General features: G+C 34.6%; 2 protein-coding genes and 2 pseudogenes across 3 annotated transcripts; 3 read left to right on the forward strand and 1 right to left on the reverse strand.

Moving 5' to 3' along the window:
* The first annotated feature begins 318 nt into the window (after positions 1-318).
* On the forward strand, positions 319-3,965 carry LOC125870700 (uncharacterized). Its single transcript, XM_049551196.1, has 2 exons — positions 319-1,158; positions 3,686-3,965. Exons 1-2 carry the CDS (start codon positions 701-703, stop codon positions 3,921-3,923), a joined length of 696 nt encoding a protein of 231 aa, XP_049407153.1. The 5' UTR covers positions 319-700; the 3' UTR covers positions 3,924-3,965.
* Positions 3,966-9,910: 5,945 nt separating this feature from the next.
* LOC125870721 (mitochondrial import inner membrane translocase subunit TIM10-like) lies at positions 9,911-15,350 on the forward strand. The gene is made up of 6 exons (XM_049551221.1): positions 9,911-10,028; positions 10,103-10,143; positions 10,258-10,310; positions 11,519-11,557; positions 11,665-11,734; positions 15,016-15,350. The coding sequence occupies exons 2-6, from the start codon at positions 10,108-10,110 to the stop codon at positions 15,061-15,063; spliced, it is 246 nt and encodes an 81-aa protein (XP_049407178.1). The 5' UTR covers positions 9,911-10,028; positions 10,103-10,107; the 3' UTR covers positions 15,064-15,350.
* Positions 15,351-16,036: 686 nt separating this feature from the next.
* Positions 16,037-17,018, forward strand: LOC125870079 (dirigent protein 9-like; annotated as a pseudogene).
* A 234-nt stretch (positions 17,019-17,252) lies between these two features.
* Positions 17,253-21,680, reverse strand: LOC125870696 (serine/threonine-protein kinase BSK5-like; annotated as a pseudogene). Its single transcript, XR_007446941.1, has 10 exons — positions 21,192-21,680; positions 20,869-21,089; positions 20,623-20,758; positions 20,220-20,353; positions 20,030-20,135; positions 19,775-19,860; positions 19,453-19,641; positions 18,900-19,064; positions 17,852-17,965; positions 17,253-17,648 (listed from the first exon to the last, which is right to left on the reverse strand). The product of XR_007446941.1 is annotated as a serine/threonine-protein kinase BSK5-like (transcript).
* Between the last annotated feature and the right edge of the window lie 2,251 nt (positions 21,681-23,931).

Below are 23,931 nucleotides of genomic sequence, written 5' to 3' on the forward strand. Positions count from 1 at the left end.
AATTAAAGATATATAACACGTATCAAAATGACATTCAATCTTATGGTGTTAATCGAACAAACAAATTAAAGTAAATAGACAATTATTGTATTCTATTTATGTAAGATTTCTTTCCTTTTTCATCTGATTTTTTAGTCATAAAAATTAGAAAAATATAATGACTTGATTTCATGACTTGATTTAAATATAATTAGAAAAATTATTTTAAAAAAATAAATAAAAATCACATAGATTGCCTCACCAACTACAGTAGAATGATTATGATATCTTAAAGGTGGGCCATTTCTTCCTAAAGACTGTCACACAGCTACTCTAACAGAACCATGAGCTCTCTCCCTTTTACATTCTTGTTTTTTTCCTCTTTAAGCCCTCTCATCACTTTCTATAAACACTTGAAACAATACATTTTTACTCTCTCTTCTTGCCTTTGCTTTTCTGCTAAATTTTAGAAAATGGGGTGTTAATGGTTTACCTAATCCATCACCTCACTAATAGACCAAGAAATGAGGTAATGGGGCCTTAAATCATGCAGCACTATAAAGGGTAACAAAAAAAATTGAATCTTGGGAGTTGTAATACTTCAAAGTTTTGATTTTTATGGTTTTAATGCTTTTCTTGGTTGTGGGGTTGTTGAGAATTGAATCTTGGAAGTTGAAATCTTTCAAAGTTTTGATTTTTCTTGATTTTGGGGTTGTTGAAAATGGCTAGTGTAGATGTGTCTAATGTGGATTTAGAAGCTGGCGCCGGAGCCGGTGGACATAGTCGCCGGTGCTCAGGTAGTGGTAGTAGTGTCTGTTTCTCTGATGCTGATGAGGGTTCTTGTTATTCTCAGTTTTATTCAACTGCTGATGGGTCAAATTATGATGATTATAGTTTTGCTTGTGCTACTGAGTCTGAAATAGGGGAAGTAATGGAGGTGTCAAGGAGAGTTTCATCTGTGGCTGAGTCTGATAGATCAGTGGATATGGAAAATGGAATTGGTGAAACAAAGTTGCATGTTGGGAAAATTGAAAGAGATTGTAGGATTTGTCATCTGAGTTTGGTGAGTTCTGGTCCTGAATCTGGTTTTGCTATTGAATTAGGATGTTCTTGTAAAAATGATTTGGCTGTTGCACATAGGCATTGTGCTGAGGCATGGTTCAAAATCAAAGGAAATAAGTAAGTATAGCAAAGCCTTAGTTTATGTTTCAAATTTCTGACTTTGATTTTAGTTTGTGGTTTCTGAATTTTGATATATAAGATTTGCCTATGTGATCAATTTAGATGCTTAAGTGGTAATGTTACCATCTGCAAACAAATTGTTGTTTTTAGTTTTATTGTCTAATTGTGGTGCCCGGGCAAACTAATGCATACTTTGACTAATTTCATGGGATACGTGTCCCTACCAAGCAATAGTTACCAGATAACTCTGTCCTAAGCTGGCCCTTGACTAATTCCACGGGTTGCTTGCAGCTGCCATCTCCCACCAGGCCACCACAACAAGTATCAGGTCCACCAAAGCTAGCACAGATAGGAAGAAATCACCTAGTGTTTTCTGTCTCCGTTGTGATTTGAACTAGGATCTCAACAATTAAGTGTATTTTGCACTTGATAGTGGGTTGCAATGACAATGATTTGTTGAATCTTCTGTTGGAAGTGTTTGATTTTTTTATTCATATTGGCAGTACATGATCTGTCAGAATAACCCTTTTTTTTGTAGGGTAACGTAAAAGTTTGGTCTGTGATGTCTGTTCTCTTGGGAAAGAGATAACATGATGTATTTTATGGGAAAAAAAGGAAAAGTCTTAATGGAATTAAATAAAAAGAAAAGTGAGGGACTAAAGCAATGGTAACTTGACTAGTATCATTAGGAATTTTAATGACTTTTTGGAAAGAATTAGGTTGTATTCTAATTACACCGACAATTCTTCGTACTATGCCCTTAAATGTTCTGTAGTTTCTAAACTCTTCCTGATATTTGATATGCACTTTTCTTTAATCAAAGTGAAGATTTGACCTTAGTGGATTAAGTAATAGTACCTTTTATTTTCCCCTCAATATGAAGTAATCTTTTGCTGGCCTCCACTCTGCATATTCTATTACTTAGATACTGTAGATCTTTACTTTGATTATCAATTCTGTGACAATGACCTCTGATGTGTGCACAGTCAAGATTCTAGTGTCATTTTCAGATAGGAACTTTCATCAATGAGTCTTTTGATCTTTTAAGAAGTGCATGACCAAGTAATTGAAATGATCAAATGGAATTAAAAAGCACACAATCTTGTAAATGTGCTACATTGTTTTGGACATCTTGGATATATCATTGTGGTAAAGAAGATTGAAATTTAATTGTTGGAATCTACAAAACTGAATTTTGATTTGTTAGACTTCCTGTAGAATCAAACATATGTTATCTATAACAGAAAATAGTAAGGTGGTATTAACAGTTAGAATCTCTGTGTGAGCGCCCGCATGTGCGCACTTGGTGGTGCAACCTTGCGGGGGGAGGTGGAGGATCGGAACAACTGAATTGTGCATAATGAACTACTTGTTTTCTTTTCCCTATAAAGATGCTTCTTTTGAAGATAAGGATAATGATTAAGTTCTCCTTCATTCCTAGTTTAATGGCAAAGGAGGAAAGAGTAAAGGATCTCACTATGATCTGTTCTGTTTCTTTAGATGTTCGTCTTGAAATTGTTTTACGTTTGTGGGTATTATTCAACTGCGAAGCCTATGAACCAAATGTTTGCTATTCCAACACACCAAGGTAGTAAAAGCAATCACCTAAACCAAAGTGTTAATTTTATCTTACATTCAATAGGCTGTAACAGTTTAGTCACCTCATTCCATGGTTTTCCGTCACTGTTGTTTCATTATTTTCCCATCCATAAAGTTGATCAAGTACTGAGAGAATCGCGTTAGCGTGATTTTACCAAAATATGATACTTTTGAAGTGTCCATAAGTGCATAGTCGTCATCCTTTATCAATATCTGCCTACACACTCACATGATGAGTATTCCCTCTTCTTGACTGGTATGCTTTACTTTGTAACTTCCTCCTTCCACTAAAATCTCCGGAGGTCTGTCCAATTCCACATGCCAGAACTATTTCCATCTCTTATGACCCGATACTCATTGACATCATAAGGGTTTGTTTGTTATATTCTACTAGTGTTGTTCCTTGTCATTCCTCCTCATATTGTTGTAAATTAATAATTAGATTCTGACATCAAACTCTTTGTTGTAGTTTTTCTTTGTGGTGGAAAAACTGAACTGTCTGATAAATGCATTTCAGTGATCTTTCTAATCAACTTTGTGACTAGTTCTTGTGGAACCACAAATTCCTATCTTTCAGTAATCAGAACACCTTGTTAGACAAGGACCTTGATAGGATATGAACTTACGTCTAGTAGAATTCGTGAAAGTATTAAAGACTACAAACTTAGACAGGACACCATTATCTTATCGCGGTCCTAATTTTCTGAAGTTAGTTCTTTTGTGTTCCAAGGAATAAGTTTTTTGTGTGATAACATTAAAATTCTTTTCACTCTTGTTCTTTTACATATTCCACTTGGTTTCATGTTTCTCCAATATGGTAAAATTACTCAGAAACTCCCACCCTTTCCCATACAGCTCTTTTATAAAGTTGTAGGACTGCTAGTTATTTTGTGACCCTTTTTAACATTTGAAGTTCTTTTTCCAGGACTTGTGAAATATGCAATTCTCTCGCACGCAATGTCATTGGTCCAAATGATGTTGAATCAGCACAGCAAGCGAATGAATCAAGCGCAGTGGCTACAAGTGCAGCATCTGCACCAGTATCAGCAACTTCAGAAGCTCGAACTTGTTTGAATGGTCATCGATTCTTGAATTTCCTCTTAGCTTGTATGGTATTCGCGTTTGTCATCTCTTGGCTCTTCCACTTTAACATCCCATCATAGGGTAGTGTTGGAAAGAGTTCATGTGCCATGAAATTCGAAGGTAACACGTATTTACGACTAGCTTTGGGAATATATCTACTTACAGAGCAATGTTTCATCTGTCTACTACACCTAGATTTAGAGATCAATTTGTAAGTTGTGTATGGTCTATTTATAAACTAATATTGCCCTTTGATTTCACGAAAATGCCAACAGTTGTTTTAGTTTGTTATGTTACAGTAACACATATCTCTAGTTCTGTTTTTTCAAGTAAACATTTTGATATGATGTGCTTCAAATATAGTCTTTAAACAAATTGAGAGGTTGATATATTGCAATGCGTATAATTTAAATTCATACTATACAATATTAAGATATCTAACATGTTGGGGACAACAAATAGTCATAAATATAATTACCTTCAATAGATATCATTGCAAAGACATGAATTACATATCATCATTGAAACAAAACAACAAATAACAAAATTGATATTTGTTGTTTTGTTTCAAAGATGATGTGTAATTTATGTACTTTGCAATGATATCTATTGACAGGAATGATATGATCAATGCATTTGATATAAGAGAAAAGATTGCCAGTGAAGAAATACGTTTGTTAGACCAAATGAATGAGGCTAGAGATATGGATTGGTGGGAGTTCATAGACCGATTCAGTATAGATGATACAATGAGGTTTGAAGCTTGGTTAACTTCCGGTGAATAACGTCATTGTATCGAATCGGTCTATGAACTCCCACCAACCCTCATTTATTTGGTCTGACAAGCGTATTTTTTATTGGCAATTTTTTCGATTATATCAAATTCCTTAATCATATCATCATATTGGCTGACTTTATTAGTGCTTCTACAGCAACAAGTTGTTCACCTGCACTTAATTCTGTTATAAAATTTATAAATATTCGATGACTGCATTAATTTTCTGAGGAATACGATATACCTGTCGATGAAGAAATAACAATTTCAAGATCGACATCACATTCTCTAACAAGTTCATAAACTTTTTTGTATAAGTCAGAACTTCGTTTAGAGAATGAGGAGTATCGAGTATCTTCATTATCTATTTTCGCCAATGAAATTTTTTAGAGTCCTGCTGATTTCTTCTGCTCCATGCTAGAATATAATAAAAAATTATTGATCAATTATTTTAAAAAATATGTGTAAAATGAATGAAATATCATGAGTATTTATATACATAAATTTCAGCTTGGTCATTAAATTACTAGCCAAATATCGCAATAAATGCAATCTTTTCTTCATATTGAAAGTTATAATAGGAAAATTATATTTAATTTTATATTCAAAATCTAATTTTATGGTAACATAAATAAATTTAAAATTTAAGTTAAAATAGGTAAGTTGACTAATATACTAGATGTCAGTTATGAGTAATTAATTATTGTGAATTGTCTAGAGTTGTCAAAATGGGCTGACCCAACCCAACCCAACTCAATCTAACGGGCTAGAAAGTTAAATGGGTTAGGAGTTAGGACGGGCTGATCCTTTTAATTAAAGGACCTATAAAATAACAGCTAAACCCAGCCCTAAGCACGACATGAGTTTGGACGAGTCAACCCTTCAACAAAAAAATGAATAACATTGGTGTCTTAGAAAGAGTATCTAACAGTATGGAACTTTGATGTTTGATGAACACGACACGATTACATACAAAAATTCATTTATGATTACACACTTCAGTGAATACTTACAAAAATACATAATAGTCAACATAATAGCCAAGATACAACATCATAAGATTCATTCAAGCAAAAAATATTACATAATCACTTTTTTCATAAACAAGACAACAAAAGGGAAATGAAAAATTAGACATAAAAACAAACTTGATTTTAGTGGGCTAATAGCCCTAAAATGTAAAAGATTTGCAAATGAGTTAGACTTTATTTTATATTTTAAAAATATTTATTGACAAACTCTTTACAAATAAAACACTACTGAAATATATATAATAAATATTTTTAACATTCATAGCCCACGGGTTGGACTCTAAGGCAGGGCCTACGAGGCTAGCTAGCCAAAAGAGGTTGGGCTAAAAAGCCTCATTCCTAAATGAGCCAAAAAAAATTAGGCCCAACACCACTTAATTTAAGGTTTGGGTTGGGCCGACTTAACGAGCCAAGCCCATTTTGATAGCTCTAATTGTCACGCTTCGAGACTACTCCCTAAACGCAACACGATATTTAGAGCTATAGGTGAGCCCAAGCTAACTTCATGACATGACACTGATTAACATAAATCAATAGAGAATTTGGAATACAAACGCAAAAGCTAAATCTGAAATATGAGTATAAATTCCATAATAATAAGATAGACTAATATCTGGAAGAAATAACATTAGTGAAATCTATATCTAACTATCTAAAAGCCTTTACTAATATGAGTTACTAGGACAAACCCCTAGCTAACTCCAATTATCTGAAAATTGAAAGAAACGACTGAAAAGAAAGATAAGAGTTGTCCTCAAACTGATGAGGACTCACTAATATTGTTGCTCACTGATCAAAAGTAATACTAACTGTGAACTGGATACTCAGTGTCAAAACCTATATTATCAAACAATATAGCAAAAAGTATGTTGTTAGTACTTTAAATGAACTAAGTATGTAAGATAATACATGACAAATATAACTTAACGTGATGAATCTATAAAACATGTTGATGCATGACCACATAAAATAAATTTATACTGAACTGAAATACATAAGTACTACAAGATAATGCAATAACTGAAAGTCTGATTATGAGAGATACTAACACCGACATAATCTATGTGCGCTACTCCTTGAAGTTCAATGTGCTTTCCCATACCAAAAAGAGGGTGTCCAATACTTCCCAAGATAAGGGACCTGAGCTGAGCTAATGTGGATTCACTAAGCTAAAATCTATAAAGACTAATTCTATGATGACATGTAATTTTTGAATTTAGGAATTATTATTAAAGGTCCACAGACGTCGATCAAAATCTTCCATCCCTAAAGCCGCTCGGTGCTAAGTATAACTCTCATGGAAACATGCATATAAACTAGAAGCAGTGATAATCTAATCATACTGGTAAAAATTGAGTAACTTATAGATCTTAATAACTGAAAATAATTTGAGAGATACTTTATTTGAAAGCATTGAAATCATGATAATATAATCATCTGCGGCATACATTTGAAACAACATAATTCTAAATCATGAAAATACTTGTATGCTATGGATTTATGAAAATATCATTGAAGACATGAAATAATGTTAATCATGAAGAAGAACTGAAATTCATCAAGATTCAATGAAGATCATAAAAATCCTAGGTTTGTAGATCATAAACTTGAAAGATTGAAGATTTTTTTTTTGGGATTTAATGAGCAAAGGAATATCCATTGATGAAATTTCACATACTTGAAGTAGAAACCCTAAATTGAATCTTGAAAAGAAGGCTAAGCTAAGATCCATTGTTCTTGCCTTAAGAGAAAAGAAATTGTTTTTGGGGAAGTTATGAGTGCAAGTGAGAGTTAGACTGATAAGAATCTCTTAATCTCATTTAGAATAGGTCAAAACGACGTAGTATAGAAATTAAAAGAGTAGCAAAAGACTAAAACGACCCTCATTAAAAATTGTCGGAGGTCATCCACAAGAGCATCTACAGACCGTAATTCCTTCTGCAAATTATAGATCCCCACTCGTAGAAGATATGCTGAAATATTGAGTTTATGATTTTTCAAACTACGAATCCAAATCACGACTCGTAGTTCAATATATAATCCATATTGTCTAATCTTAAAAGGAATATACTGAAATGCATAGTCTCTGAGGTTTGGCCTACAAAACCCTTTACTATGGACCGTAGTTTCAAATATGACTCTTATATAGGCTTTGTAAAAGTCAGTGATATTATTGAGCTCTGAAGTTTTAGGACTTTGGTTTGTGAGATCTCTCACGATTCAAATCATCTACGATCCGTAAAATGTTTTCGTCCTGATCAAGTCACTTTTTCAAGTTTCTAAAGTTATTCTACCACTCGTGTCTACAACCCATAAACGGGTTTACTAGCTATAAACTCAACTCGTAAATTCCAGACTTACATTCTTGTTTCTGTAGTCTCACCTACGAAACTCATCTATGACTCGTGGTTTCATTTATGACCCATAAATAATGTTTATAGAATTTAAAAAAAAATGCATATCTATACTTTTTGAATTGTACAACCTTTGATCTAAACAAGGAACTTAGGGGTGTCACAATATCTCTCCATTGAAAACATTCGTCCCAGAATGGAGTCTAACTAGGTTGAAAATAGTTAAGAAAGATCTGCAATCCAATACCAAAAGCTGAACACTGAAAATTAATGAGTGACTGACTCCCAACTAAAACATGAAGATTAAGTTGATTTTATAAACATTTATGCATACTAAGACATGAAAATAAGTGAAAAACATAAATCTGAAAAGAAATACCACAAAGGAACTATTACCTCACATTGAAAGTGAATCAGAAGGGAAAAAATGGGGGTACTTAGTCATCTTATATGTTTAGATTTCCTAATTAACACCTTCGACTAATTGATTCCTCCAAAGAACTTTCATTGAATTGACTTATTTATTTCTCAACTTACGAACCTGACAGACAAGAATATGAACTGGACCTCTTTGTAAGAGAGACTTTTATTCACATTGACACTCTCTAAAGACACAACTGAAGTCGGATCACCAATGCACTTCATCAATAAGAGGACAGAAAACACTGGACGCACTGATGCTAAAATCTGAAGACAATCCAACTCATAAGCCACATTATCAAAATGCCTCATAATTTGGTAATGACCTACATAACGGGAACTAAACTTTCCTTTCTTTTCAAACTTAATCACCCCTTTTATAGGTGAAAGCTTCAGACAAACCTAAACACTTATTCCAGATTTAAGCTCTCTTCTCCTTACATCAACATAAAGATTTTTTCTACTTTGGATTGTCTTCAACCTATCTCTAATAGGTCAAACTTTCTCAATGGCCTCATGTACTGACTCGATCGGGCAATATCAAAGCTACTTTACCAACTTAAACCCAACCTATATGAGATCTACATCTCCTATTTGTGGGATTATTTTTTCTTTTAATAACCTAAATTACCGCCTCATTAATTAAGTTAAGAATCTAATTTGTATAAACAATAAATTTCCAGAGATATACAATAGCTATTGAAACTATAAGTACACTAAGTAGTTAGACAAACTGTAGCTAGAGAGGCTCATTATGTTTTCCTAAAGACAATAAGAAGATTATTAAAAAATATAAAAAAAATTTTTGTATAAAAATAAAAATACACACATGGGACATACATGTTTGTACAAACACATCCAACTTGAGTGGTTGAAAGTGCCATGACGATACATTTGACACCCTATAATTTATAGTATAAATTTACACGTGTATCCTTATTTTCGGTAGTACTTAGTTTTTTTTTTTACAAAATTAATACAAAATAATTAAATAATATGAGAAAATTGCAACGAAAGATTTTTATTTTTTAAAACTCTTCAATACTAAGTATTTTCTCTATTTTAATTTATTTATCTTACTTTTTCTTTTAGTTCATTTAAACAATAATGTCTCTTTCTTTGAAAAAATCTTTAATTTCAAGTTTCTATTCTCTTCGTACCATATTAATTGTCCACATTATAAAAAATAATTGTCTCAAATTACGTATCAATTTACAAAATCAAAATATTAACACATTAATTACATTTTTTCCCATTTACATCTTACTATTAATTCTTTTTAAAAGTGTATTCAAGTTTCTAAAGTTCTCAAAATAAATTATTAAGGTGTAAACTAGTAAAACTATATTTCTTATTATAATTTATTACTTATTTAAAATCATAATATAATAACATATTTTGATATATTCTATATACAAAAAAAAATAATCAAAGAAATAAATTGACAGTGAAGAAATATTTATTATTATTTGGAGAAATAAGTACACATTAGTTTAACACTTTAACCTCAAAACTCAAAACCCTCACAGTTCTCTTTCTCTTCTTTGCGCCTCTCATTCTTGGATTCACTTTCTGGGGTTTTACCTAATTTCCATTCTTGAAAGGGTATGTAAAGTTCAAATCTTTTTTGGGTTTTCAGTTTATATATGTATGTATCTAATCTCTCTTTACTCTTACAGTTATAATGGCTGGTGTTCCTTCTGACCTTGAAAAAGAACAGGTTTTTTTTATTAACTATATGCTATTTATTGCTTCTGTCTTAATGGGGATTTGTTTTTGATCTATTAGTGTTCTTTTGAAACTAAAGTCTTGATTTTTATTTGGGTGAGAGCAGATATTCTCTATGGCAGAGAAAGAGATGGAGTATAGAGTGGAGATGTTTAACAAGTAGGTATCGTTTAGCTTTCTTGAATGTTTGGAAGTATACTCATTTGCTTGACTTTGCTGAAACTAGCTAATTGTGTAAAGGATGATTAGTCCATGTGTGGTATTGGTACATTGAAATAAGTAATAACAACAACATACTTGGTGTAATCTCACAAGTTGGGTCTAGGAAGGTTGGTGTGTATGCAGCTTTACCCAACCTTGAGAAGGTAGAGAGTTTGTTTTCATTAGACCTTAGTTCAAGTAAAACATATAAAAAATTAAGTATGTAAAACAAATACTGTTGTGAAGTAGTGAAGAATCCATGCTTAAAACAATGAGAAGGCAATGGTAGGAACAACAAATAATATTACCCTAAGCCAAATGAGATAATAAAATCGAAGAAAAAGATTGGAGAGTAATAAAAAAAATACTAATAAGGAAACTAGAAACTAGACAATGCTCGATTACCTACTAACCTTCTATCATAATACTCTACCTCCAAATCTTCCTATCTAGGGCCGAGTCCTAGTAAGCTGAAGGTGTGTAATGTCTTGTCTAATCATTTCACCCCACAACTTAAATAAGTAAGTACCTGACAATTATATGCTAATTCTTTGATGTACACAACCTTTTACTACTAATATGTGTGTTGGGAACTGGGATTTATGGTGCCTGTCCTTTTGAACATCAAATTTTCCAGATATAAAGTTAGTGAGGAAGACCTGCTGTGAATGTGTAAACCTTCTTAAACTAGTTAGAGAGGGGAAAACTTTGCTTATTAATTTGTAAGTATTATATACAGTTTTCACATGTGAGTTGTGACCTAATTCTTTTTCTTGGGACAAGTACACAAAAATACTTTGTTGACGGATGGTGAGAGCTATGCTGTTTCCACAACACCTTTTGAGGGACTTGATTGGGGAATGCTTATACATCTAAAGGCCTAAATTAAACAAAGAGAAGTGCATTCATGAGGCGGTTTACATAATTTGACATTGTAATCAAGTCCCTCAAAAGGTGCCGTAGGAACATTAGAAATGCTAGTTTATAATATATGCTACAAAATTCTTAACATGATGTTTGGAAGTAATTTTTGTCTCCGCATATAGGTAGTGTTATCTGTTTTCTAGTTTTTGTCTTGATTTGCTGGGCTGTAGTTCATATTTCTCATCCTGTCTACTTCTCTAATTTTTTGCCTGCTCTTTTTTCCTTTTAAAACTATAATTCAGGCTTACGCATACATGCTTCAAAAAATGCGTCGAGAACAAGTATGTTACTCATTCTTCTTATGCTTCTGGCCTAATATGAGTTTTGTGCATCATTTTCTCAAGATTTAGTTTCTTGGCTGACAATGCATTTGTAAATGGCTTTACAGGTACAAGGACTCGGAGTTGAACATGGGTGAAAATAGTTGTATTGACCGATGTGTTTCAAAGTACTGGCAGGTAAACCATGGCTGTGCATTCTCACTTCACTAAATCTTGGAGTTAACCTGGTATACGTAATAAATACACATATATTTACTTTCAAGTAGTAAAATTATGTTGGTTGCATTAGCCATATCATCTTACTTTGTCTAATGGAAATGGGTTAGCCTTTTCTGAACAGATTGAGTAGTTATACTAACTTTTAAGAGATGAGGAATCTTTCCTACTGACAAAATCCTGTGACCTTTGGTAGTTCTTTGGTTTAATCATAATAGTTCTTTTCCCTTCTCTTCATTTCACATATTAGGTTGATGCGTGAAAGATATATTTTAACCAAATTACTTTAATAGAATAGATGACCCACTGCTTAAAGTGGATTAATAGCCTGGGTGGCCAAGTATTTGGGACTTGGGAGACCAGAAGTGCCTGTTTTTAGAAAGTGAAGTGTATGGCAAGCTTTTAGGAGAAAATCAGTGCTTTTGATGAGTAGCATTAGCTGCTTTTCAGAAGATAAACAATTTGGGAACCTAGTTCATGAAGGTGAAGTGAGGGATTTCAATGCTTATATAACTTACTACCATGGCTGAATGGAAAGTAGTTGGCAGGTGGTACACTTGGTCAAATGGCCTGGATATATAGTAGGATTGACAGGGACCTGTGTATCCAAGTTGACTCATAACTTTTGCCCAAATGAAGTAGTGGTGATGGACCCAGGGTCCTGTGACCACACACCATTAATAATCACCTTTGACTAAGATAAAACATGACCCTAAACCATTTAGGTTTTTCAATTGCTTAGCTAACCTCAAAGACTTCTTCCTACTGTCAAAGATGCTTGTGATACTCCAACCAGGTTTGATTATAAGGGGGCTGGCTATATGGTAGAAATTGAAGCTGGTGAAACAAGGTCTAAAACACCTTGATCAGAAGGAATTCAATAATGTGGATGTCAGAGTCAACAATGCATACAAAGACTAGCTGATACCAAGCACAAACGAGGGACCACAACCATTTATCTGAACTGTTTAATGAAGAAAATTCACAAAATTGAGTTGGAGAAGTGTAGTGTAGTGGAGGAAAGCATATTAAAACAGAAGTCCGGGACTAAATGGCTGCAACTTGGTGATGATAGCACTGCATATTTCTTTGCCACCTTTAAATGCGGACAAGTCCAGAATAGAATTATATGCCTTGTATATAGCCAAAGTCAGATCCTGCAACTTCCAAATGAATTTGAAGGTGAGACAATGAGAATCTACAAAGATCCAAACATCATGTAAAATGGAAGTTGCAAATCTTGAGGGCAACAATCAGATTTGATTGCCCCTGTCCCAAGGTGTATAAGGCCCTGATGAGTATTGATCATCAGAAGGCCTCTGGTTGTGATGGTTTTAGTGCCCACTTCTTCAAAAAAGCATGATCCATCATTAGGGAGGAGGTAAATCGGGCAGTAATAAGTTTCTTTGATCATGGTGACATGCAAAGACCTATACTGCATTATTTTTTCAAAAAATTAAGAAACAGAGATTTAGACAGATTCATGACCCAATATATGCCAAAAGTTGCTCTGTTACTCTTGCTACCAGTCAAGTCTACAGTAGATGCATAATATTTCTTTGCCGTGTGAAAATTTTCTAGTACGCCAGCACCTGTTAAAGCCGTGACGTGAGTGATTATTTTATGGCTATTGTCAGAAAATGCATGCAATGGGGCATTGCTATCGGCGAAGCAAGTTCTTCATAAAATCAGAAAATTAACATGCAATCCAAAACACCCTTATTCTTTAACCATCAGCCAGTTGGTCCATGAGATCACCAAAGTAATATGACTCTTAATCCAAAATATTGAAGCAGATATCAGAAATCCTTTCCATTTTTCATGTGTAGGAAACTTTTTGAAGGTATTTGCAAGCAAAAGTACTTCCTAGGTTAACCATTTACCCAGTATCAGCATTTTCATCCTCTTCCACAATAGAATCATTGCCTGACCCGTTCATCAGTTGGCTCACTTTGCTTCGCACCATAGCTGCCACCATCCAAGCTCCCTTCATATCAGCCCCTCCTCTCCCTTACCGATCCAACATCACTCTCTCCTCATCCCACCCAGCCAGCGCAAGCCTCCCTCTTCTGTCCAAACTTGCCACCACCTTCACCGTCTCCCGTTCTCCATTCAAACAGCCACCCCTTCACAGCTAGTCACTCCCATATCCCACCCCACCAACCCTTCCCTAGAGCCCCCAACATACCCCCCTTCCACTTCATCCAGGCTCCAGCACCCATTCATTCTCCATCTCACTCCCCTGTATTCTGCCTCCTCTACTTGGTCCCCCTCTTTCCTGTTACCAATCCTCCCTCCCCACCCTAAAAGTTCCTACTGTTACCATCCTTCCTTCTTCCTTCTCTGAATTATTTGTGGATCCAATCCACATTTGTCTTAACTATCATATTGAAAGACTTGTCGAGTTAGCTTCAAAAATTGGCTCCCTCAACTTCTGTAATCAAAGAGGCAGAGGTCTTAGGCATTTCTCTAACTAGAAGAAAGATACATTTTGTTCAATAAACTAGGTCCAAGTAACTGTCTCAAAAAACCCACTTGTTCTGATATTTTTGTGCCTAAGCAAGTTTGGGCCCCAAGAAGTTTTGAAGCTTATATTTGAGGTTGAAATTAATGTGAAAAACAAATCCACTCTGAGCCCCGAGTCAGCATAACAAGAAAATATCTAGAGAATCAGATTGAAATCCAAAAAATTATCCTCTCATCTTCTCCCTATTTCTGCACATTGATGGCTTTTTTAAAACATCCAGCTATCATGTCGATATTAATTTCTAGTTAACTTCTGAGTAAGCATAGTAACGTGCTCTGACAACTTCCCTTATACATACTGCTGTTTTAAGTGTCCCGCTCCCTGCTTCACCAAAATTCACTCAAGATTTTAGTGAAAATGAGGTGGTGATAATTTTCTCAAGCAGAGGGTCTAGCGGAAACCACCTCTCTAGCCACAAAGGTAGGGGTAAGCTCTATGTACACCCTACCTCTCCAGACCCCACTTATGGGATTATACTGGGTATGTTAGTATTGTTGTTGAGGTGGTGATAATCTTGATATTTATTAAATTTCGCCCATCTTATTACTGCCAGACAAATTTAGGTAGTCACCAAAGTGTGGTAGTTGCATCAATACTTAATACTGGTTGGTATCTATGCTCCTGGAACTTCAAGCTATTTAGTTGAGGTTGTTATACTTCTTTTTTCTTCAAGATCCAACTATAACTAAGCACACCATCTGAATATTTTCTGCAGGTGACTAACCTAGTGGGGACGCTTCTTGGGAACACTCGACCCATGTAACATTTTCCCATTGTCTACTTCGTGGTGTTGGAATAATCTATCAGGCAGAACAGCAAGGAAGAAATTGATAATCCTTTTCTTTATACTGCGAAGATGTTGCCTCTTTGAACAAATTTTACGATATTTAGAAGTATATTTCAATTTTACTCCTTGACAGTAAAGATGATCTGAACCAATGTGTAATGGCTATTGATGATTTTTTGTGATACAATAGGAAAATTTCAGCTTCTGGCCAAAATGTTAGATTTTGATGTTGCAAGAATGAATTTCACAGTTTTTGGTCATTACTTTTACTTGATGCAGAAAATCAGTGTCCATGGTTTAGTATGTTGCTATGTTTTCGTTCTAGTTCCATATTTGTTGTTCTCAATACGTAGTATACATGTCTTTGACAACTGTTTGTGGTGGTAAACTATCAAATTTGATAAAGGACTTGGTGTTAGAGTTGTGAGCATGTCTCTATAATAAGCTATGTACCCAAATCAAATCATATTTGGTCTTTGTGCAAGGTAAATCCACAACAAAGTTCATATTTATCATCTTTCACTTCCATTGTGGAATTTCAAGCCTAACTACTCAGTCGATGATGTTCTGTTTGAGCTTCTTGTATGGATGGATACATTTGCCTTTTTGTTAATTGTTTTTGCGCTGTATCCATTATACCCATTTGGTCATGGATTAAGAGGTGCATATAGCATTTGACTTTGAATGGCTATTCAGTTGTACATATTGTAGATGATCATCAGTAGAATTCTATTAAGTTGTTATTCAACCAAAACCAAAAAGGAACTTTTTTTCTAGATTTGGTGTTCACCCAAAGAAAGAGCTTACTATCTACTACACATTTACCAAAACCATCTCATCAACTCCACTTCTTATTAAGTAGTAACAGAACTTGCATATAGTATTCAAGCCTTCACTCTTTCCTCACATCTACTCAATTCTTGATTTGTTTCTTCTCCTAAGAATAAAAATGACTAAACTTTACCAACTCACCTTTAAGACAATGCAAGCCACCTTCTCTGCATTTGTCTGCTAGCTTTCACAGTTAGCTCTGCCTACTCAGCAAGAATCCTTGATGAGGTAACCTCATGGTCTGACTCATCAGAGACGGATGAGCCTGATGTGGCTCCAGTGGTGGCTCCGATTGCCAAGTGGTGAATCACCAGCTACCATCACTGCTCCTGATTCGGACATGGTGCCTGTTGCTAATCCTTCCATTCCTGCTGCAATAGTAACTCCTCCAGCTGATATACCGACTGAACCTGAACCAGATTCGGCCCCTGCTGCCTCAGTAGCCCCTCCTGCTGACATAACAAATACTGGGCAGCCCCTGTCAATGATGCAGCGCCAGTAGCTACACCAGCAGGGGCCACTGCAACATCAGGTGGAGTTGCAGCAGTTGCTAACTCTGGTGCCACAGAGGCTAATCCTGTTGCAGACCACTCCATGCTCTCCTTCTTCATGCATGACATTCTTGGTGGTTTGCGCCCTTCAGGAAGAGTGGTCACCGGGATTATAGCCAATTCTGATGCCAACAATTTGCCTTTCTCCAAGCCCATTAATCAAATTTTCCCAATCAGTGGTGGAGTCCCTGTGAACAATATTATCAACGTCGTCAACAACAACTTTCCATACCTTGTAGGCCTCAATGGTCAACAAGCAAGCTAGCTAACACACTCCTCCAAAACAGTGGCAATAACAACATACTAAATAGTGGGAACAACCAACCTTTTGTAACAGCAGGGCAGCTTCCTTCTGGCATATCCCTTCAGCAGCTCATGTTTGGCTCCATTACTGTAAGTTGACAATGAAATAACCGAGGGGTATGAACTGGGATCGGCTATTCTTGGTAGGGCACAGGATTTTACTTGACAAGCTCTTCGGTTGGCACCAGCCATACTTTAGCCTTGACAGCACTTTTTCATAAATTTCACGATGACCTTCGTTTCTAATGGTTTGTGCACAAAAAATTCTTTATACTGTACAACAGCAGAAGAATAGTAGTTAAAAAGACTCAAACAGAAACTCCTACTCAGTGATAACTTGTTCTCTGCTCTCTGCCTTTGATATGAATTCTTGCCATAATCACATTGATATTCAATGATGAAAGCTGAATTCCATTAATTTCAAATGAACAATAAAGAATAGAATGTTCAACTGAGGATAAGAGATAATCTTTCACCAAATGTCAAAAACTACTTCCAAAATGGGAAGAACAAAACTTGAATATTAACATTCAACAACCAATTGTGTTCATGAACCCTTTAGGTGTTGCTTTTGTAGATAAATACAAGAAACTCAATACAATAAAAATCAAAGAAATGCAAATCTATACAGTTTCAGTTTTTGTTCCTTTTCGCTTCCAACTTTGTAGCTTCTTTAAGAGCTTCTTGAGCATCATTCTCAATCCCAAGCACAAAGAGTACAGCAGCCTGTAGGTAAAAGGCAGTTGGCCATTCGGGGAAAACCACCTGAGCTTGCATTGCATCCCCTAGAGCTTCTTGTGGCAAGTCGCTCATCAGATAACACAAGCAACGCCTGGCATATACGGTTGGTGATACCATGGTCCCTCCATCAATGAACTATATATTAAACAGAAATAGCATGTAAGTCTGCCTTGTCTTGTTCAAATAGCTGAATACTTAAAGAGACATATTTCATTTTGAGCTTTTACTGAACATCAAGAGGAATTTAATGAGGTCTTCCTGTAACTGTTTTACAACTATGATAAAAGCATCCGTTTTTTAGCCATTAAGATAAACAAACATATTTGCGATGGTCAAACCTGTGTGTAGCAGTCAATAGCAGTAATGAAATCCTTGGCTCGGAAAGCAGCATCACCATGCTTCTTAGAATTCAAGGTTTCCTGCATCTGATTTGTCCACATTTGGAATGAAAGCTGCAATGGAATCACACAATTGCAAAATCAAGATCAAGTCATACCAATATAAAATAGACATGATTTATTTGTGGGGCAATTGAGATATGAAGATGAAAACACATATAACAAACAAACAGTATAATACTGAACTTGTAAATTATCACAAAATGTTAAGATATCTTATATTGGCTTATTATAATCCTTTTGTTTGACAATCAACAGACAGAAGATCTAAAACTTTTACTATCATATCTAAAAGGATACCACATGGGCTTAGATGATGACACCAGGTAGGCCCTTTGCTATTTGATGGAAAAAGAAACAGAATAAGTAAATTTAAAAGGCAAAACATAGTGGACTCTCTTTTTGGTAATTATTAGAGGAACAAAAGCATGATACTAAAGTTGGATCATTAACCTCTTACTTACCTCTCTCAATGAGGCATTATTCTCTTAGATCTTCTTTTGGGCAGGAGGGAGGAGAAGGTAAATTTTCTGCATCTAAAATTAACCTTTTAAAACTGGTTCCTTATCAAGATTACCATGATAAGAAACTATTACGGAAATATTCCCCCCGTTTCAATTTGTTTGACAGGTTTTGACTTGGCACGGAGTTTAAGAGAATTAAGAAGACTTTTGAATCTTGTAGTCTTAAACTAAAGATGTGTAGAATGTACCAAAATGTCTTTTAATCTTGCGGATTTAAACATATCACATGGAAAGTTGAAATTAAAGATTTCCCAGAAAAGGAAAAAAATCATTCTTGTCTTAAACGGACTAAAAAGGAGAGGGAGTAGAAAGATGTCATTCATCCAAGGTGCTAAAGAGGGGTTAATTGTATTAGGTTGTGAGAAGAATATCTAAGCCAGAAGACATCTTTTTTTATATTTTTGAGAAACAAAGATAATCAATACTGCTAATGAATAGTAAAATTGAGTAAAGAAAAGGAAGACCTCATTGGCAATTCCTTCATCATCCTTGTATCCACTCTTTTCCAATATTTCATGAAGGGCAGTAAGATCCTTTCTCAAGCATGCTTCACCCATTGGTGTCAATAATAATGGCTGAGGTGGGGTTGCAGTTCCATGTGGAATTCCCAACAAAACATGTGACAGCACCTGGATTATATCAATGGCAAACATGGGCTCCAAGCATTATATGAAACGAAATTAAGGAGAAACCAAGGTGATTCATCTGAGGAATACATAGCAATTAAAATATAATATGTTTCCTTCTTGTAAGTCAAATAATTCCACCAGGGTTTCGTTTCCATTGTTAACTAAATAGAAAATATGAGATAGCAAAAGACATAGGATATATCCACACTATAGTAACAGAATCAACCTTACTAAAGTGTGTTCCGAGACAACGAAATAACAAAATGCAAAAAGGAGGTATTCATCTGTAAGGTATTGATCAATTTTTTATCTCACAAATGAAAGAAGGTAAGTAGTAGTTCTTTAAATGTTTCCGTTATCTGTAAGCAAGTCAAGGGGCACAGTATGACTCTGTTTCTTTCTGAAGAGACATAAGTGAAGTGACGAGAGATTTTGCATTTGGCCTCTCACGTGCCTCATACTGTAAACAGCGAGTGGCTAGCCGAACAAGCTCACTTCCATCATCATTTGAAAAATGACCCTCCAAACAAGAATCCATAAGCATCAAAAAATTCTTCCCCCGAATTAGATCAAGTGCCTACAAGAAGGTAAAGAAACAGTGCTCTTCAAGTTTAGGAATTCGAGTAATAGAGTCGATAAACAAAGTTCAATTTATACAGGATTTCATATAGTGCACATCCTTAGGTCCAAGAGAATCTTTAGCAACTTACATGGCTTGGAGGAATATGCTTTCCACTCAAAAGATCTAGCAACATTGTTCCAAAGCTGTAAACTACACTTTCAGGGGTCACTCTTCCTGGCAATCATAAACACGTTTCAACTTTCACTTTAGCTGAATTAAGGGAAAGACAGTAGCATAATACTAAAAGAAATGCCTGAACTTATTTGTAAATTATTTAGCTTTGCGGTAAACAACAAAATTCCATCTCACAACACTTTGGATTGAGAAAATAATCATATTTGACCTGTTTTCAAGTACTCGGGCGGAGTGAAAGCCAAGTTTGTACTATAACTCTTCCCGTCTCTACTGTTCTTCATCAAGCCAAAGCAAGAGAGTCTAGGATTACCATCCTGTGAAAACGCTAACCAATGTAAGACGCACTACACCTAACACAACCTAGTTATAACAAAAACTGCAGTAGAATCAATATTTACCTGATCAAATAAGACTCTATAAGCATTAAGATCGTGATACAATGCCCGACCTTTGCTACTGCAGTAGTCCAAAGCTTGCGATAGATAAAAAGCAACCCTCAACCTCATCGCCCATTTCATAGGTTGATTCTCTCCTAGTTCCATTTCAAAGCATTTCAAATATCAGCATGGACCACAGACTCAAATAAATTCCATTGGAGTTGGTAAAAGCAAACACAATTGACACAAAATAACAGTCAATCTGCCTTCAACAACAAATAAGTTATGCTTATATCACTTCCCTCAGACTTCTAAATCGTGGACTTAACTATGATCTAGATCACAACAAATCCCATCACAACATAAAGTTCCTATAATTCTCATTTCTGAGTTACAAAATTCTGGCAATGGGGATTGGACTCACAGTGAAACAAATGCTTAGCAAGGGTCTCATTAGGCATGAACTCAGCCACCAGCAATTTTTCCTCCCCTTCACAGCAACATCCTATTAGATTCGCCAATCGTTCGCTCCTCAGATTCCCCACAGCTCTAGCCTCATCCTTTACAACACATAAACATTGTCCAAAGTATATACAAAACCAATTCATTCATACACAAGAAAAGGTTACAAATTGGGACAATTGAGCAATAGAGTTATATCAAAACTAACCAAGAATTGACGAGAATCAGGCCAAGCAGACCTATTAAAGCGTTTAACAGCAACCCAACGACCATTCTCAAGCAACCCTTTATAAACTACATTTGGAGCTTTCTCTCCATGCTCAGACACAATGTTTTCAGAAGAAAATCCATTGGTAGCCATCTTCAGCTCATCAAGACTAAACTCAGTAAACACTGGAAAGGCATTTTTCTCATTTTTACCTCCATTCTCTGCCAACAAAGTAAAAAATCTCATCTCAACATTCAAAGAACTACATAAAACACACACACACACAAAGTCAATAGAAATATGACAAGCAAGAAAATAAATACCCAGATCAGATGAATCAAGAAGGGATGGTTTGAGATGAGAATGCCACCAACAAAAAGAGAATTTTGAACAACGAGCACCCATCTGACAGTGAAAATGAAAACAGCAAAAAACACAAGATTTCTTGAAAAAGGAGGAACCTTTATGACTTTACTGTTTTTTTCAAGAAACAGAGACCCAATTTATAGTGATTCAAAGAAAAGATGTTTCTTTTCTTATTAAGCTTTTGCACTTCTCTTTTGGTGAGCAAGCAAACATGACAGAAGAGAAAAAGAAGGCGAATGGGAAGAAAGAAAAAGGAGAGACTTTTATAGCTACTGTTTTTTTTTTCTCTTGAGGGAACAAACAGTGACCCCAATTGTTGTTGGAATCCAAAGAAAGGATCTTTTTGCAGAAATTTACAGTACCCTTTTGATGATTCTGTTAGTGTTGTAATTTGAAGCCTTTTTAAGAGCATGCAGAAAGGAAGAAAAAGAAGACGGTATGTATATTAGGATTAGGCCAAACTCATCCTCAAAGGTTGACCAAGTTTTACGTAGTCACCTCAACTAGGCGATATTTATTTTAGACACATCGCTTAGTTAAAGTGTTTAAGTGAAATTTGTTATCAACTTTAGGTGGCCACCGATGAATTTGGCCTTAGTATTATAGCTAGTAGTATGTAGCAACGTGATTTGTGGTGCACTGGTGAAAGTGCTTCACCTTTAATCAGATGTCTTGAGTTCGAGCCCTGGGTATAGAGAACATCCTATTGGGAACGACACTCCCGAACGAGCCCTGCAATGCGCGATCCAAATTTAATTGAAGCTCTAATGTAGGCTTCGAACACCGAGTAAAAAACAAAAAAAACTAGTAGTATGTGGTTTGTTGGATGAAAATAAATTATGAGAGAAGAGCAACAGCCAAGCCAACACACAGTGTGTAGCTCTTTTTTCACTTTCATGTGTCTCTCTTTTGAGAGGAAGCCATGTGTGGTTGCTGCTAAAGAGAATTGACCTTTTTTACCTTTATAGATACTTTCTCGATTTGTTTGTTTGATTTTAATTTAATATAAAATTTTAAAAATATAATTTTTAATATTATGATTTCAAATTTAAAATATATTAAGATATTATTTAATTTTATAATTTTATAAATATTATATGAAAAGTTAAAATGAAAGAATTACTAAAAAAAAAGGAAGATTATTTAAATAGAAAGGAAACTAGAACAATTCCTTTCCTTTTTAATGATGATTTTTCTTTTTAATACTATTTAATTCCTACCTTTTAACAAGAGAGGTTTAAAATTACAAGATTAGAAAATATATTGATATATTTAATATATATTGATTTTTTTATTTATTTCATACTAAATTTTATTTGCACTGTTTTCTTGTTTCACATGAACCGAGAGACTTTTAGAAATAGTCTCTTTATATCTACGAGATAGTGATAAAATTTGGGTATATTCTAGTCTCTTCAAATATCACTTGTGAATATATTATTATTGTTGTTATTACTAAATTAAAATTAGATAAATAAATTAAAATGAAGGTATATAAATCTTCTCTCTTTCTTTTGTTTTTGTAATTATTTTTCTGGTTTAAAGTTTGAATTTACTCATCATTCCTCTTTTGTGAATCCCACTGTCACTACTCATGGCCCCCCACGTCCTCCCTTTTTCCACATAAATAGAGAAGATCTATGTACTACTCCTCCACCGTCCCATATTGCATGGCCCCTTTAGATATGTAATATAAAATTATAAATTAAAATATAAAATTAAAGTTTTATTTAGATATATCATTTAAATTTTATAAGTTTGTAATTTTTTTTAGAAATTGTGAAAATTTTCAAAATTTTACACAATCTTATCAAGTAAGTAAATTATGATTCATAAACAAGATATTAGAATATCATAAGGTGTATGTATATTTGCAATTATAAACTTTTAAATATACATAATTTTATAAGAATTCACTAGCCAACAATAGTAATAACTAGCTATTCTATAATATATTTTTTTCATATAGTTACGAACAATTAATGATACTAAGTCTTCGCTCAAAATATTAATGATTAAGACCTACTTAGATCAAATCGCAACATACCATTGTAATTTCACGTGAGTTGGGTCTGCGAATGGTAGAGTATGTACAGACCTTACCCCTGTCTTGAAAGGTAGATATATTATTTTCAATAAAGTTTTGATTCATGAAAAAACAATTCAAAGCATATTAAATAGGGGATGACAAAGTGGAGAAGCCATGAAAAATGCTATAGAGAGCATGACAAAGTAGTCTGGAAAATAAGTAGTAACTACAACATAATATTACGATAATCGAAATACAAGAAACAAAAGATAGTAACAGAAATTGAAGGATAAGAAACTACAAGAGTAATACTACGACTAACAATATATAATATAAGCAAAAATAAGACAGCGCTCGACTATTTACTAATATTCTATCATAATTTGTTTCCTTCATAATCTCCTATCTAAGGTCATATCCTCGGTAAGTTGAAATTATGTCATGCCCGGTCTAAGAACCTTTCCTCAATACTTATTAGCTCGCATCTAGCCCTCCTGAAGCCATCTATATTCATCCTCTCACACCTCCTCACTAGGACATTCGCTCCTCTCATCTTCACATATCTGAACCATTTCACGCTTTCTTTTCGTATCTTATACTCCACTAGAGACACTCCCATCTTGTCCCAAATATCTTCACTTCTGATATTATATTTTCTAGTATATCCA

Source organism: Solanum stenotomum, chromosome 7, assembly GCF_019186545.1.
Source record: "Solanum stenotomum isolate F172 chromosome 7, ASM1918654v1, whole genome shotgun sequence".
Classification (NCBI taxonomy): Eukaryota; Viridiplantae; Streptophyta; class Magnoliopsida; order Solanales; family Solanaceae; genus Solanum; species Solanum stenotomum.